Here is an 18,671-nt window from a genome sequence, read left to right as displayed (position 1 = left end):
GGTTATGTACCTCCCATTATTACGGGAAATTCTAATATACACACCTTTAAAAAAAATGTATCATATATACTCTTAATTATATCATTTTATTTTCTTAGTTATGATTTTTTTTTAATTATGATATTATTTTAGTTATAACTCATAAGATTTTTAATTACGTCTAACGTTATGTTTAATTATAATATTTTTTTAATTATAATTTAAAAAGTATAAATTTATATCATTTTTTTTTTTAATTATAAGGTGCAAATAATTTCTGAATCTTATACGGTTATCCAACATCAAATAACTTTATTTCATTGGAATAAAAAAAAAAAAACTTTATTTCATTTTTATTTTTATTTTTTGGTCACATTCTCTGTTTATTAGTTTCAAAATATCGCGATATCTCGTAAATATAAACTAATCAGCGTGATTAAGAAGTGGAATAAATATATGAATATTTTATTGAATAAATAAATAAAATTAAATCAAAGTAATATTTTAAGGGGAAAAAAATAGATTGCCTGCTTTTAAGATCTTTGTTGTTTTGCTGGCTTCTCAAAGTACAACAGAGCTTCTTCAGATCCGAAGAAAAAGGTTACAAAATTTACTCAAAACTAAAAAACTATACATACATATATATATATACACACACTGATATATATGTACTGTTGTCTGGTTTTTGTTATGGTGTGTCGGTCATGGACTTCGCTCTGTGTTGGTCTTGAAGATCGATTCTCTGTTGAAGACGATGATCGATAGAGAGAGAAAGAGCAGCGACAGAGCTTGATTTTTCTTGTTAATTTTCTTGCCGGAGAGAGTTAACAGAGGTTTTGTGTATTTTTTATTTTATTTTTGATGAGAGAGAGAGAGAGAGAGAGGATTTGTTTTGTTTTGCTTGTGTATTACCTGAGCGATTTGTGACTGTATAGATCTTGCTGAGAATCATTTTGAATTTGAATTTGAATTTGAAGTTTTTTTTTTTTTTTTTTTTTTGAAAAAAGAAAAAAAGAAAAATTATTTGAAGTGGATTGAGTTTGGTGGCTGTGGAGGATTGGCTTTCAATTCGGAGATGTTTTTCATGATATTCTAAAAAGACGGTTTCTTCAAGCTTAATTTTGCGGCTCGTGTTCTTGAAGCTGAGTCTGAGTTGGTCTGAAGACCAATTTTTCCACTTTTTAGGCTCGAAATGATTGGGAAGAGAGTTCAAATTGTGAAAATTGAAGTTTTGTGGATTGAATTTGACATCACTAGTTTGAAATTGTGCTGAATTTTCTGTTCTGGTTTTGGTGTTTTGTGGCAATTGAAGATCGTGCCTGAAGATTTTTGTTTTGGTGGGTTTGAGGGATTTCTGAGAAAAATTGAAGATTACTATAATTTAATTCTTATTCAGATTCTGATACGAAGACAGTCCAATTTTTAGCTCTATTTGCATGCATACAATTCAGCAGACACAGGTAAGAAATGGAATTTTATTGATTGAATTTATTATTTTTCTGTGTGTTTTGTTTGATTCTTCAAAACAGTGTTAATACTCTGTATAAAATTTATTATCTATCTGTTTACAGCATTTACTGCAGAAGAAATTGAGGCTGCTTGTTTGGTTGCTGTTATATGATCTTTATTTGTCATGATTACGTTCATAGATTCGAAAGATAAAATGAATGAAACTGAGAAATGTTTAGATTCTCAATTATGGCATGCTTGTGCTGGGAGTATGGTGCAAATGCCGCTAGTGAATTCGAAAGTGTTCTACTTTCCGCAAGGGCATGCTGAGCATTCATGTGGAAATGTCAATTTTAGAAATTGCCCTAGGATTCCTTCTTACGTTACTTGTAGAGTTTCTGCTATTAAATTCATGGCTGATCCCGAGACAGACGAGGTTTATGCGAAAATTAGGCTAGTTCCATTCAATAGAAATGAGATTGATTATGAAGATGATGGAGTTGGGGGAATTAATGCACCTGATACCCAAGAAAAACCCTCTTCATTTGCAAAGACACTGACGCAATCTGATGCGAACAATGGTGGAGGGTTTTCGGTTCCACGTTATTGTGCAGAGACGATCTTTCCACGGTTGGATTACTCTGCTGACCCTCCGGTTCAGACCATCCTCGCAAAGGATGTTCATGGTGAAATATGGAAATTTCGTCATATTTACAGGGGAACACCGCGGCGTCATCTTTTGACCACAGGATGGAGTACTTTTGTGAATCACAAAAAGCTTATTGCAGGGGATTCGATTGTGTTCCTGAGAGCAGATAACGGGGATCTTTGTGTTGGAATCAGGCGGGCAAAGAGGGGAATTGGTGGCGGACCTGAGTCGTCATCTGGGTGGAATCCTGCCGGTGGGAATTGTGTCATGCCATACGGAGGGTTATCGGCATTTTTTAGGGAAGATGAGAATAAATTGATGAGAAATGGTAATGGTGGCAATTCAACAGGCAAGGGGAAAGTGAGGCCAGAATCGGTTGTTGAAGCTGCAACACTAGCGGCCAATGGGCAGCCCTTTGAGGTTGTTTACTATCCTCGAGCTAGTACTCCAGAATTCTGTGTGAAGGCCGTGCTTGTGAAGGCAGCATTGCAGGTCCGCTGGTGCTCGGGGATGAGGTTCAAGATGGCATTTGAAACTGAGGATTCTTCACGGATAAGTTGGTTCATGGGAACCATATCCTCTGTTCAGGTTGCTGATCCCATTCACTGGCCTGATTCGCCTTGGAGGCTTCTTCAGGTACCTAAAATTTTTTTAGAATATGCATATATTCTTTTTCCCCGTACAAAATATAGGCTTGTATGATCACTGTAAGGTTAATGAATTATGTACCATATTAGTATGCATTTACTCGTTTTGTATATTTGCACCTTCTGTTTTTTCCTTTAAATTCTGATATGATGTGATGAGAAATTCTATTTGGGGATTGACAATCAGTACAACAATTTATATTGATGTTGTGATGCAAAATTATATTTGGTAATTCATAAGCATTACTACAATTTCTATTGATGTTGGTTATATACAGAAGATGAACTGGGGGAATTTTAAATTTTTTAGAAAGATTTTAAAGAACAATCCTAAATTTAAATTCATTCCTATCTATAGGAAAACTTAACTTCCAAGTTTTACCTCTTGACAATTTTCTTTTGCCGATCAAAAAATAATAATTGTTTACTTGGGCAATTCACAAACCACGTAAGCACTTTCCTGAATAATTCTAATATAGGTGGTAATTCCATTCTTTGCTTTTCCTATTTGATTAATGAATGCTTTGCAGGTGACATGGGATGAGCCTGATTTGCTTCAAAACGTCAAACACGTAAGCCCATGGCTAGTGGAATTGGTTTCAAACATGCCCGCCATCCATCTTTCCCCATTTTCACCGCCACATAAGAAGTTGAAACTACCACAACATCCGGATTTCCCTTTCGACAACAACCAACCTCCGATCATGCCGACATTTTCCAGCAACCTCCTCAGGCCCACCAGCTTCCCCTTAAATTGTCTTCCCCCCGACAACACTCCTGCTGGCATGCAGGGAGCCAGGCACGCTCAATATGGTATATCTTTATCAGATTTCCATCTCAATAAACTCCATTCAAGTCTGTTTTCACCCCCTTTCCTACGGTTTGATCATTCTGCCCGACCCATCAGACCGTCCAATCCCCATATCACGCACAACCCTAGCAGCATTGAGAATGTTTCTTGTTTGCTAACAATGGGGGATTGTAACCCGACTTCAAAGAAACCAGGCAATGTGAAAGGAACCCAATTCGTGCTGTTTGGTCAACCAATATTCACTGAGCAACAAATCTCCCAAAGCTGCTCTGGGGATACAATTTCCCCTGTTCATACAGGAAACAGTTCTTCAGAAGGGAATGCAGATAAGATGGCCAATGTTTCCAATGGTTCGGGTTCTGCATTACCAGAGCGCTCATCTTGCGAAGGGCTTCAATACTTGGAAACTGGTCATTGCAAGGTCTTCATGGAATCAGAGAATGTGGGTCGTACTCTTGATCTTTCGGTACTTGGGTCTTACGAAGAATTGTATAGAAAGCTGGCAAACATGTTTGGCATTGAAAGTTCCGAAATGTTGAACCATGTGCTCTGCCGGGATGTGACTGGTTCTGTCAAGCAGATTGGAGAAGAACCATTCAGGTAAAATGTTTTTTTTAAAGCAATTCATAATGTTCTTTCAGAGTAATCTCTCAGAATTAAAAGAGATTGATTTGATCTATGTTTTTATTGTTATCCTGGCAGAGAGTTTATGAAAACAGCAAAAAGGTTGACGATTCTAATGGATTCAAGCAGCGATAATGTAGGAATGTAGATTGAAGAAAGAAAAGAAAAAGACTAGGATTTTCCAAATGTACACAGCTTGATGATTGAGTGCTTCATCCCTGTGCCCCCTTTTACTTGTCTTCCACGTGATTTGCTATTCTTCAATTTTGGAACCTAGGATTCCTTTTCGTGTCAGTAATTCAAGATTTGTCGGTAATGCTTTCTCGAGTTTTGTTCAGACAACTTTCTGCAAGTACAAGTTTTTGAAAATGGATTGAAGTCTTCTAAGAAGCCAACTAAATTAAGCAATGTGCTTTGTTTATTTTTCTAGGGGGAAATTTGCTTCTGCCAATGGTATTTGACACAGAAATAAACGCTTGAATGGTTTAGATTAGATTTTGTTGAAGTGGAAAAATGTCCTATTATTGTCTATTCCTTAAATATTTGTTTATAAAACTGTTAATTGTTGCCAATACAAAGTCATTTCCTTTTGTAATGAGTGACTCTAGATTTGGCACAAACTTACTTTGAAGCACTTGTGCAAACCGGTGCCGCTTTATTTAAAAAACAAAAAAATTATTTGGTGATTTCGGGAGACCACAGTGGCATGTGTACCAAGTGTTCTCAAAATTAATAAGATCGAACGAAAGCGGACAGATGGATCCAATTTTGCCTACCACGTAGCTAATTGGAATGGATCTAAGTCATTTTCACTCACTTCGTGACTATTACTTCTATTAAATAAAAAACACCACGTGAGAGTAATGACTTGTGCTCCAGGACTATCAAATTAGCTTTCAATCACGTAACAATGAGACGAAACTCATGTACTTCTCCATCTCATGCAATTTCTAAATTTGATGCTTTCACACTTTTGTTTCCACTTTTGCTAACTTTCACACTTGCCAAACTAGTAACTTTAAAATAATAAATAAAATGATCATTTTATATAATTTTATTATTATATATTTTAATAAATCAAACATTATCTGACTTTCGTATAAGAAGTCTAGTTTGAAACCAATTTTCTTTGGGGGAGGGGTCCATTTTACGTGCACGAGTGAATAAGGATTAGAAAAACAAAGGGTTCAAAATGTCCATCCAACAAGACAACCATATGTTAAAACTTTAGGGCTCAAAGTTGACTATTTTAACATTGTTTTCTATAAAAGCATGTTTTAGAAAGTGATACAGCCAAGTTTGATAAGTTGTCAAAAAATTATTCAAAAAGTTAAAAAGTTATTATTATTCACCAAAAGTTAAAAATTACGGTTGTATAACTCTCAATCTTAATTTTTCCTTACACACTAATTTATGTAATTTTTTAATACACATTTTTCTATAAAAAGTCAAAAAGTTAACTCAAACATTCATATTTTTTTCCTCAATTTTTTAGTCTAAAAATATAAAAAGTACACACTTATTTAGGACACCCCAAACAATCTCATAGTCTCCCTAGTTGATGAGTGCCACGTGTTATTATATTTTTAAAATACGTAAATAAAATATATAATTTAATTGGTTTAAAATTATAAATTTATGTTTCAAAAAAATATACAATTAAAATTATAATTTAGATTGTTTTGAGCTAATCAAAATTAATATTTTATTAATGTAAAAAATAAAATTGAACTTGTATCATTAATCAAAGAAAATAGGCAGAGTAAAGTCACATGAATCATACCAATCTTATTTTATGCAAAAAAAAAAAAAAAAAAGTTCATCCAAATGCTACCAACTCTGAGCAAAAATATAGGCACATAAAAATTTAAATAAATCATAAATATATTTTTTAAGATTTATAAAAAAAAAAAAACATCTGGTTTATTAATATTTATAATCATATAATAAATGATTCCCTTTATTAATCAATTATAAAATCAAATTAATAGAATATATTATGTAAACAACAATTTTAAATGGTGATTTGAAAGAAGAAACAAAAAAAACTTATATTTTGCTCACTTTTTTTCTTTCTTTTTTTTTTTTAATATCCAAAGCACATTATTCAAACACAATCTAATAGCATCCTCAATGGTTGTGCTATTATTGGTCATATCAAAACCAAAAAATGACTTGACTTCACAAAATTGATGTTTCAATAATGTGTCATTACTCTTACCCAAAAATGGCAAAGCCAAATTTGAGCCAAATTTAACTCAAGATTTGGCAAAATCATGTTGCTGCCAAAATGAAAATTGATATCAAAATTAATTGATTTTCATAAATCAACAACAATTTGATACCAAAATTAACTAATTTTAAAAAACCAACAACAATAAAATTGGTACCAAAATTTAAGGGGCATTTGACCCAAATCGAAAATTTACACCAAAGTGGAATGACAAATGCTGTGATATGGTGAGAATTTTTCAATTAATATGTTTTATTTCTTTCTGTTGTTATATTTTATTACACTATTATTTATTACTTCTATTTTTATTGTATTATTGACAAATTTAAATGTTAATTAAATTAGATAAATGGTTGTGTTAAAATGGCAAGTCTTGATTAAAATGATATAGGGAAAAAATTATTTTAGTAAAATTATTTTAACTTAAACCAATGGGGAGACGCTAAATAATTTATTGAAATGTGAAACAGAAATTACAATAATCTACCTTTTCAAAAAATATTGAAACTAATCCTTAAATTCAGCACAGATGAGAGAGAGAATAGTAACAAACACAAATGAGTTGTTTGGGATGATCTAAATAAGTATAATTTTTTATTTTTTATAAAATATGAATTGAGTATGGTTTGACTTTAAAGTGATGTAATAAAGAAGTAATTTAACTTAAATAAAATAATTATTTTTTAATTTTTTTTTTAAATTATGAAAAACAAAATCAAAGTCTAAATTCAATTACTACTCTCTCATACTTTGCTCTCATCATCCAAGCCTCTAAATTCAATTCTCTCTCTCTCTCTCTCTCTCTCTCTCCTCCTCCGCTCTAGTATATATAATTCAAAGAGGGAGTTACATTTACACGCAAAGACAGCATCAGCATATATAGCTACTAGGAAGCTAGTTTGCTGGTAACCAAATTCAATTCTCTCTCATCATCCAAAGTCTCTCTCTCTCTCTCTCTCTCTCTCTCTCTCTCTCTCTCTCTCTCTCTCTCTAGACTATATATATACACACATATAGCTTGTTTGGTAAGTTAAGTTTAAGTTAAAATATTTAATAAAAATAAAATAAGTTAAAATAATTAATCAGATAAAATATTATATTTAAATTATAATTATTTTATTTTTTCTCTCATAATTTTTAAATTAATTACAAAAAAAAATATCATTCTAAACATAATTTTTTAATTAAATTAAAAAAAGTTAAAAAAATTAATCCATTCTCAAACGCACCGCTAAGGCTATGTTTGTTTGGGCGGACTGGATTAGCATTCCCATGACTAATAGTCTTAGGATTACGAATCCGTTAGATTATGTATCCTATCTTAACTAATAATCAAGTTTAAAATAATTAGTCTGTACTTCAATTGTTTAACTAAATATCCGATTAATAATTTTATTAGACTATTAATTCAATACCGAACTTATGTCCATCTAAACAAACATGACCTAAATAAGCACAGACACTATGGGGACGGGGATGGGGTTTGGTTGGATTGGAGTCCAGTAATAATGGGTTCACGTGCGGCAGCGTAGACTTGCATGCGTTGCGGCGTTTTGATGATCGAGCTGTTTCACCCACTTTTGTGTCTCTTAATTCCTATTCATACTTTCAAATTTTATTCGTCTTTAATAACCTATAAACATAAAATACAAAAATTTATAAACAAAAAAATTTACAACTTTAAGGCAACCTGAACTAAGGGTCGACATGATCAAAATTTTAGGCTCAAATCTTGTCAATAGGTTGGGATCAGACGAACTCACGACTAGGCTCGCTCACAATCCAATGGGCAGGTACACAAGCTTAGCCCAATAGATTGAGGTTTGGGGATTGTTTGAGAAGTATTAGATTGACATTTTTTTTTTTTATTTTTTATGAAAAAAAATATAAAATGTGAATTGGAGTTGAAATAATATGATCAACGGATGATATAACATAAATAAAATGATTTTGATTTAAATAAGATATTATAATAAAATAACATAGGTTATAAGATATGTTATCTTACCAAATACCAAACAAGTCCTTAAAGTCTATTTTTTAAAAATAAAAATTATTTTATTTGACGGTGTCACGAGCTTTAAGGGAAGTCGAGCTAAGCTTCGACTTTAAATCCAAACTCAAGCTCAAACCTCAATTAAGTCGGGATAACTTATCTAAGTTACGGACTTAAGGGGTCGTTTGACATTAGTTAATATAACTAACTTTTTTTAGCCTAAGACTTTTTTAGCCTCGTTTAGTTTTTGTTTTAGGACTTTTTTAACTTTTGTAAGAGAAAAAAATATAATGATTATGGATAAAAATTAGTATTTTGTCTTATTGACTTATATAACTTATTTTGTCTTTTTGTGTTTTTTTTAAGAAAAATGCTTTGGACTCCCACTGGGAGTCGACCTCCAGTGAGGTGGCGCGCCGTGATTGGACAAAAAAAAAACTGTTTTATTTTATTTTTATTTCTTTTTGAGTTTCAGCCAGTGGGGGCTCGCCACTTCACTGGGGATGCGACCCCCACTTGGGGTCTACAGCATAGTTGTTTTTTTAAGGGAAATGGCTCATACACCCACTGGGGGTCGACCCCCAGTGAGGTGGCAGTCAATAATTGGACCCAAAAAAAACTGTTTTCTTTTTTTTTTTTTTTTTTTTTTGGGTTTTGGCCAGTGGGGGCGCGACACCTCACTGGGGGTGCGACCCCCACTGGGGGTATGCAGCAGGATTGTTTTTTTAATTCCAAAATCTTAGCCAAACGAGCACCAAGCCAAGTAAAAATTTATTTTACAAAATGGGTTTAGGCTTAGGTCAAGTTTGGCAACTCCAATATAATCAATCTTTTTATCTTTTTTTCATCACATCACCTCTCTACTTTTCTGGACATCTTTTCGTAAAAAGACAAAAAGTACACTTATTTAGGTCATCCCAAAAACACCCTTAGTGTTGGATCAAGTTGTGGGCTTTCGAATCAAATGATAACCCAACAATGCAATATTTATTATTATTATTATTATTATTTATAGTTTAAAACAATGCAAACTTTACTTGAAGATGTAATTTGACCGACAGTCGCAAAGCAAAAAGGACACGAAGCACAAAAAATATATATAAACACATGGAAGCCCTTCCCGACGAGCTCCTGCGTTGGATCATGTGCAAATGAAACTGCCCCAATCAACCTACTCCTCCTCTCTTCCCATCCCTTCAATTTCTCAATGGTGGTTCTACTTCTACATTTGAAGTTTGGAAATTAGAGTTTAAAGTTCTGTTTTTTTATTTTTCCGTTGCATTAAGATCATTGAAGTCTATGTTATGGTTCGTTACAGTGTAAATTTAAAAAAAAAAAAAAAAAACTATATTACTCCGATTATTAAAATATTATTTTGACATAGGTAATTCTCATATCAATTTTTTACCTTTAAATCTCTTCTTTAAAAATCTCTTGTGATTATAATTTAATTTTATTAATATGGGAAAAAAAATCTTTTTAAGAAAAATTTGACACAAGATTTAATTTTGTTATTTTGATTTACTATTAGAAACTAATTTTTGAGATGTCTAATTAAAAAATAATTTTGACAAATTTGTTTAAGCATGATTGCATTTGGAGGTGTATTACAACAACACATGAATTGGATCATTTACAAGCCAAACAGTCCAACAATCAATGGTCAAATGCACACAGGGAGATGCAAATGTTGTTGGAGACAATAATACCCATTCCCAAAGCATTCTTTTTTTTTTTTGTTTTGGTGCAAACATTTTTCTTCTTTGTTTTCAGCACCTCCATCCCACAATGCATGCCATGGTTTCTAACCAAGAGATATTAAAAAAGAGAAATCATTTGATGCACCTTTGACAACTATATGTAGTGATTAATACTGAATGAAAATGTTCAAATTATTATTTTAATTTACATAAGACGTTTATTTTTGTGTGTTTAGTAAGTGCACAAGTGTTTCAATGGAGATATTGAAGTATCTGTGTTAAGGCCTCGTTTGGGAACATTTTTTTAAGTAATTTTTTGGCTTTTAGACTAAAATATGATGTAAAAAAAACTAGTATGTTCGGTATGATTTTTTGACTTTTTACAAAAAAATATGCAAAAAGTAAAGAGAAAAGGGAAATTTTGACTTTTTTGTATAGGTTATTGGTTTTTTGACTTTTTTAGTAATTTTTTAACTTTTTAACTAAAAAAGTCACTTGCCAAACGAGGCCTAAATAGTGTGTTAAATAAAAATACAATTCACTTAAATGTGTATAAATATATAAACAAAAAAAAAATTTAAAAAAAATACAAAACTTCAACAAAGTATAGGTAAGATCTCTCTACCGTCTCTCCGGCTCTCTCTTCTCTTCTCTCTTGATAAGACCTAAACATTAACGCATAATTTGGTGTCTATCCTACTTTAATAATTGACTTAACAGCTCCAAGTTTTCTTCTGTGGTGCTACATCCACCAATTAGAATATACACTAGTGTATTAATTAATATTATGATAATATTATTGGTCACATTTATTATACAAGTTACAAATACTTAAAACCATACAAATGATGTTACATCATCTGTTAGTACACTAGTGTGTATATTAATTGGTATATATAGCATTATTCAATTTTCTTATTAAGATTGACAATTTTTTTTTACATTAATTTGTTATTAATAGCTCCAGTTATGGATTTAAATAATAAGATTTATTACTTTTGTATTATTTGATTTATAAGAAAACTTAATTAGTCCCATGCTTCGGCTATGGGGATACCTGAGTTATAAAAAAAAAAAAAAAAAAGAAAAAAAAAGAAAACTTAATATGTGTCAATTGATAACTAATGTGAAATATTATTCGGAGAGCACCTAATTTCCTTCCTTTAAAAATTGGGCTACACTATGGTGCTGTTATTATGTGTATAGTCTATAAATAAAAATACAAGGCTGGGCTTAGAAAACTAACAAAAAATAAATTATCAAGCAAATCTAAGGCCAGTTCTAGATTCAAACTTAAAAAAGTCTCATTTAAAATTTGATTAATATTCACCAGGTGTCTGATTAATTTTTCACAATCTAATTTGATAAAAATATATTAAAAATAATGAATTTACATTTTTTTTACGAAATTATATTTTAGTTTTTGGAAAAAAAATTAAAAATTAAAAAAAAATTAGTGAAGCATCTCTCCAACGTTGTATAGTAGGAGATGTTCAAGATTTTTGTTTTTTTTTAGCTAAGGTCGCCCAATGAATTTTCTCTGTAATCTCATACCAAAGAAATTTTTCCATAAAAATTGAGATTTCTCTGTGTCGGGCCGAAATTTCTCTGACTTAAGTCGAAATTTCTCTGAGTCAATTTTTTCTATGAAAATATTAAGGGATCCCAACTATTATGAAAATATTATATATATATATATATATATATATATTTATAAAATCTTAATATTAGGGATTTTAAAAAAAAATCCTTTAAAAATATTTCCCCAAATTGTGACTGCCAAAAAAAAACAAAGGAAAATAGAAATGGGTTGGGTTAAGGAAAAATTATGATACACATCAGAAAAAAAAATATATATATATATATATATTCATATTTTTTGAGTTATAATTAAAAAAAAAAAAAGAAGTTAAACTCAAATATCATATAGGATATAATTAAAATTTTGGATAAATTACAAATAAATCTCCTGGGGTTTAATTAAAATACAAATTGTCTCCTGTGGTTCTGGAAATTGTATTTCACCCCATGAGATTTTTAATTTTATAACAAATCGTTTGTTTATTAATAAATTATCAAATCAATTAATAGTTTTTAATAATGTTATAAATATATTTCAATAAATAATTTAGATAATTTTATTATTGTGTAGGAGAGCAATTATAATCTTTTTTTTAATTAATTTTGTTAAATAAAAAATTTTAACAATGAAATATTTCTAATTTTTCAAATTATAAACAGTAATCTGTATTTTAAGTAAATTTTAAAAAATATATTTATAATTTATCTTAAATTTTTTATGAATTATAATTAAAATAATATTTTAACTAAAAAAAATCAATCATACATATTTTTAATGCAACCGTGCTGGGGACCCCAGTGGGGGTGACCCCCAGCACCCCCAGTCCACATGGGACATTGTGATTGGCAGATAGGAAAAAAAAAAAAAAAAAAAAATTTCCAGCCAATAAGAAAACACTGGGGGTCATGGGGGTTTGAAAAATTGGGGGTCCAAATCATTTTTGTTTTTAATGACGTGTATGGTAACATTTTCCGTTGAAGGTATGGAGCAAAAACGACAGATAATCGGTGACAAGTGTAAGGTAAGGGGTCCCTGGCGGGGCCGTGCTGTGGTCCCCACCTTGCCACGCACTCAATCTCAATCAGATTGGCTCATCGTCCGACCGACATCCTCACCTAGACTGCACTCACAACTTTATGAGATATTATTTTGTGGTCCTTAGATACGTGATGCTTTAAAAATTTTGTAAATGAAAAAAATGCGAGATTTATAATTTTATATTAGGTAATTAAAAAATAATAAATGTGTTGGATATGATAATTAGTAAAAAATATGAACAAACACGTATTACTTTTTTATTTTTTTTACATATTTTTTTAAAAAAATAATAAAAAATTAATTTTTAACTACCTTTCCAAACTAATCGTTTTACCTTATCTCGAACGTACGACCACGATTGATCCTCGTCATAAATACATATCTCATCTCTATTATTGGGCTTTCTGTACCCAAAAAATAAAATTCATTGGGGTTTAAACTTTAGGTTGGTTAAAGTATTTGATGGTTGAAATAAAAAAGAAAACAATATATATTACTTTACATTTTGTTTGATTATAATAAAAAATATAAGGAAATAAAAAAAGTAAGAGGGAGTATAATCTCACTTTTTGTTATTTGGGTCCGCTTTGGTTATATTTGGTTGGAATATTGATGAGGGAAATAGAAAAAAATAATAAATAATTGATAGGATTTGAATTCTAAATCATATTTAGTTGAACGGGAAATTAAAAAAAAAAAAAAAAGGCTAAGTGAATCCAAAAAACAAAAAGTGAAATTACATTTTTCTCTTATATTTTCTATTATAACTAAACAAAAAGTGATATTGCTTATTTTCCCTTTCTATTTCTTTCATTAAATTCTCCAATCAAACACGGTCGTAGGTTCTTTTGTGTGTTTTTTTTTTTCATTTTTCAATTTAACCAAATATAGTATAAAATTTGAATCCTATCAATTATTTCTCTATTTTCTCTCTATTTCCCTTTTTCCTTTTTCTTTCTCACATGAAAACCTCCAATCAAACACAAGAACCCAAAAGGCTGGGCCGAAGAAGTGGCCGTGAAATTGGGCCGCCTCTTACCAACTAATGAGCGATTCTATTTACATCCAAAAAAATCATTAAATACTCTCAATTTCTAAGCATATTATATTTAATTATGTAAAATTTTATTTTACTCTCGTTACACCTTATTATTTTTTTCAAATTACTTTCAAGGTAAACCCAAATAATAAATAATAAATAAACTAAAAAAATTAAATTATTTCAAAAAAATTTCAATATAGAAAATAATTATCAAATACAAAAAAAATAAAAAAAAACCAAACTTATAAGCACATAAGCATAATAAATACAGGGAAAATCAAATCTTTACATAAGTATTATAAAATTTTTCAATACAGAAAAAAAAAACCTTTTACATTATAAATTATCCACAAAAATGCTCAAGAAAAAGTAAAAACCAAACTTATAAGCACATAAGTATCAGACATTCACATAAGTATCAAGCACTAATAAGAAAAAGTAGATCTCAAATAATGTATTATTTAAATGACAAAATAAGAACAACTCCAATAATATGTTATTGTTAATCTAACTACTAGGCCTTTTAATTTTTATTAAAAAATAATATAAAAAATAATTGATGGTGCTCTACAAAAATTGTGAATCCTCTTTATATAAATACTTATCTCATTTTTTATGGGTTGTTTTAAAAAACTATTTTAATTATTACTCTAATTCATTATTTGATTTTATTCAAACTTTCTTCTAAGGTTTAGGGTTTCAAAATAATAAAAAACAATGATATTGATGATGATGGTGAGTTTTGGTAGGATGGATTGGAGTTTTAGAGGGAAGAGGAAGAAGAAGAAAAAGAAGAAGACAAATAAATAACATTGATCTCTTGGGAAAAAAGATATAGATATTTGAATAAGAATAACAGAGAAGAGTGTACCATGAAGAAAAAAAAAATTTATAATTTAATATGTATTGTCCTTATTAATAAATTCATATTAAGATATAAAAAAAAATTAATTTATGAATTTATATTGAACATACTGAAATATATTTTGGGTTCAAATAAAATCCCCAACTAATCCGAATGCAAAACCAGGAATTAGTCCTTCCCTTACAAAAGCAAGAACCAAAACATAAATCATCATCAGCCCAATATGGTGTAACCTATTGACTGCCCTTTATTATTATTTTTTTTGAAAATTTATGTCGGTGTGCAATTTCTGTTATGTAGAAAAAATAAATTAAAGAACTGATTATTTATTTATTTATTTATTTTAGAGGGTGGAAAAGAGCTGATTAATGAAGGGAACTTTTAATTTTTATTTTCTGATTATAAAATTTATATTTGATAAAATTATAAACTTTAAATTTGAGATAAACATAAACCCATAAAATCCCAATTGTTGAAAATTGAGAAAAACATATGAAAATCCCATTTCTATTACAAAATCCCATTTGTTGAAAATCCCATAAATGTCTATTGTTAAGGATATTATATTTAATTTTTTTTGAAATAATATTTTATATAATACTAATAATATTATTTGATAGATTCTTGTCGAATAAGACCCCATAAAAAAATCTAATTCTTAACCATTTAGGAAAACTATTAAAATGTTATAAATTCTTTCTCATTCTTAAAAAATGTTGCCTTTGTATCAAGAAAATTTAAAAAGTTAAATTCCATGAGAATAATAATAATAAAAAAAGTAAATTTCGAATCAATAAAAGGAATGAGACAATAATTATAAATTCTTTAATATATATATTGCAATTCTCCACCAAAAAAAAAAAAAAAGCTTCAATCTAAAAGAATATACTCAGAAAAGAAATAATCCATTCGTTCCAAAATAATAATTCATTTTGGATAATTTAACTTTTTTTTAGGAGATTTTTTTTAAGGTCTCTAGTATTAAGATTTTATAGCATAAAAGACATTCAATATTTTAATAATGTCTAAGGTCCCTTAAGTTGATTCAGAGAAAATTCACGTCACAGAGAAAATTGGTCCAAAGAAATTCTGGGAAGAATTTCTCTAGACTTTCCAGAAAAATTTTGAAAATTTCTCTGACTTTCCCTAAACTTTCCACTGTAAATTTCTCAGCCCTTTCTTTCTCCAAATTTCTCTGCCTTCCATATACTTCCCACTCTCCCAAAGAAATTTCTCTACCTTTCACAAAATTACATCTCCAGAGAAATTTTAAATTTCTCTGCCCTTCGTGCCTCTCCTGGACTCAACACTTCAGAGAAATTTGAAAATTTCTCTGACTTCATCGGTCTTCAATTAGTCAAAATGAATACAGAGAAATTTGACAATTTCAAATCTTTATAAATTCTGACAATTTGAGGCATATGTGAATTTTTTTAGTGGATCAGCACAAATAAAACTGAAGAAGAGAGAAAACAAGAGATATTATCAGCAAAGCAAAGATAGAACACAATTACATGATGAATTTTTTTATTTTTTATTTTTGAATGGAACTTGTCTCTTCACCAGAGATTCATTTGATCGCATATCAACCATTTCTTATGCACAAAGTTTGTGCCATTTAGTGGTCGTACGTGTCTGGATCTTTCAAGTATTTGTTGTAAAGCCACTTGGATGTGTCGAGAGCATCTCCATTGCTTTGCACCGGATACAAATTCCTACTGCTTTGCCAATCATTTGTAAGCTTAATCCATTCATTCCTCCAATCTTTCATGCGAAAATCGTCACCCTTTTCGAACTCTCTGTCAGAAATTTGAAATATATGGCTGCTCTGGGGGCCATAGTAATCTCATAGAAGCCCACTCCAGTACTTGTTTTCTACAAGAGGAGAAACAAATATATCAATGTGCATCATATGAGCATTTTCCTAATGATAAAAACAACTTAATTAAGTCTGGTAAAAACAAATTTTCACATGTGCCTCAAATTTTCTAAAAATCTCAAATTGTCAAAATGAACTCAGAGAAATTTAAATTTTCTCTGGGTTTGAGTGAAGAAGCTATAAAGATTTGAAATTTGAAATAAAAAAGTGAAACAATTGTATGGGAATTTGAAATGTAAATGTTGTGACTTCCCAGATAGTCAACTGATAAATTCCCAAAGAAAATTACAAAAACTCAAAGAAATTCACTGATAAATTCTCAAAGAAAATCACAAAAACCTAGAGAAATTCAAAAAATACTCAAAAAATGAACAAATTTAAGAAATATGTTCAGTAGATCCTCATGTTCTACGTCTTCATGTACTCCACTAACAAAAATGAACCCGCCCTCACTTGCTGCAGGAATTAAAACAATTAGTGGAAATCAAATTTCTTCAAATTGGTACAAAAGCATTAAGAGAATAAAATCTATTCATGATTATGTACAGTTATGAACTCACGAAAGACTAAACTTTGAATTATATAAAAGTAGCATGTCATAACAAACACTTTTATGAGATTTCAGAATTATTTGTTTATTTATTTTGATCAGCGAGATTTTCAGAATCATATGAATAAAAAAATTACAAGAAGGGAAAAAGATCAAAGCAATGCTTAATGTATGTCATTTTAGATTCACTAACTGAAGTAGTGTTCATGGAAAATTTGAAAAGTTTTTTGAATTTTAGTTTCTGTTAGTTTTCCTACACTTTCTCAACAATCAAACAGATTTCATTGACTTTTTTTGAGCAATCTTTTCCAAGTTCACCAAAATACTTTAACAGCACAACTGCTTGCTCCTTCTCCTCCAGTTTCCTCTGCTGTCGTAGCTCCTCCACCGATGATTTCTGTACCACCACTTCTTTCCCAAGCCCTAATAGCTTCCTCTTTAATGAATCGCCCAATTTACTAGTGTTGCTTCCATTGTTGTGATTATTGGTTTTCTTTGATTTCTTGTGCTCTGTTTTTCAGACCCAAAATTGCTCCTCCTGTTACTAGGAAATATGAAGTAATTGATCAATATGTTACTGTAGCAGATAAAGAGGAAGTGAAAAAGAAGATGCGGGTTTCCTTACCTGATGATTATACTGAGAAGCTCTGTGCTTAAAGAAATGGCACTGAGGAGTAAGAAATAGAGATTCCTGGAGTTAAGGATTATAAACCTAGAAAACAGCTTGGGGAGAGAGCTTTACAGCAATGGCGAACCTCAGTGACACCGAGCTTTCTTTTTGGTGCTCTCGATCCATTGCGACTTCATTCTTCTGTCCTCGATTCGTCGGAGTCAGCAACATGATGATCATGAGATCGAGATCGATGAGTTGATTTGAGAGAGTCAAATTTCTCTGTAATACATAGGTGTGGGGTTGAGGGACCTTAAACATTATAAAATAATATTATGGATCTCTTTCATTACTAAAAATAAGAGAGGGACCTTAGACTAATTTTTTTTATAGTACAATTATTACATTTTAAAAATATTAATTTTTTAAAATTACCTTTTAATAATATTTTTTAAAAAATATTAATTGTCATAATTATACTTTTGTGTTATTAAGGAATTTAAAAGAATAACAAAATAATAAATTTATATTCTTTATTTCTTAATTTTTTTTTTAAAAACTAATATTTTAAAATACAGTGGTACTACATGTATTAATTAATGTATACACCAATATAGCAACTATCTCATCTATTATATAAATTATAAATATTTAAAATTTTTAAAATTAAATTATATCATCTATTAGAATATTAATTAAAACATTAACCGATACATATGCATTGTCCTCTAAAATAATAAAAAATAGAATAAGTACATTAATTCGCTTTCGTGAAGCAGGCCCTAAGGCCAAGTTTGACATATTATAAAAAAGTCAAAAAATTACTCAAAAAGTTAATCAGCATGCTTGGTTAGAGTTTTCCAAAAACTCTTTTCAGAAAATTCTACTTTCTTATTTTTCATGTTTTTTTTTTTGTTTTTACTGAATTTTTTAATATTTTAACCAAATTTTTTTTTTTACTTTTTAGACATACCTAACATAAATATACCTAAAAAGTAAAAAAATTGTGAAAGAAAC

The 18,671-nt window shown here is 29.9% G+C and overlaps 1 protein-coding gene across 1 annotated transcript; it reads left to right on the top strand.

Annotated features, from left to right (window-relative positions):
* Positions 1-468: 468 nt before the first annotated feature.
* On the top strand, positions 469-4,652 carry LOC114287399 (auxin response factor 18). The gene is made up of 4 exons (XM_028230730.2): positions 469-1,439; positions 1,551-2,713; positions 3,255-4,135; positions 4,238-4,652. Exons 2-4 carry the CDS (start codon positions 1,613-1,615, stop codon positions 4,305-4,307), a joined length of 2,052 nt encoding a protein of 683 aa, XP_028086531.2. The 5' UTR covers positions 469-1,439; positions 1,551-1,612; the 3' UTR covers positions 4,308-4,652.
* Positions 4,653-18,671: the final 14,019 nt, after the last annotated feature.

This window comes from Camellia sinensis, chromosome 3 (genome assembly GCF_055761805.1).
Source record: "Camellia sinensis isolate YWXY chromosome 3, ASM5576180v1, whole genome shotgun sequence".
NCBI lineage: Eukaryota > Viridiplantae > Streptophyta > Magnoliopsida > Ericales > Theaceae > Camellia > Camellia sinensis.
This window is presented reverse-complemented; position numbering and strand designations above follow the sequence as displayed.

What these genes read in the sequence shown, in the direction of transcription:
- LOC114287399 (XM_028230730.2), top strand. Translation starts at nt 1,613, where the DNA reads ATGATTACGTTCATAGATTCGAAAGATAAAATGAATGAAACTGAGAAA. An exon ending in CGCCTTGGAGGCTTCTTCAG is followed by an intron (nt 2,714 to 3,254) that starts GTACCTAAAATT and finishes AATGCTTTGCAG; the next exon opens with GTGACATGGGATGAGCCTGA. An exon ending in ATTGGAGAAGAACCATTCAG is followed by an intron (nt 4,136 to 4,237) that starts GTAAAATGTTTT and finishes TTATCCTGGCAG; the next exon opens with AGAGTTTATGAAAACAGCAA.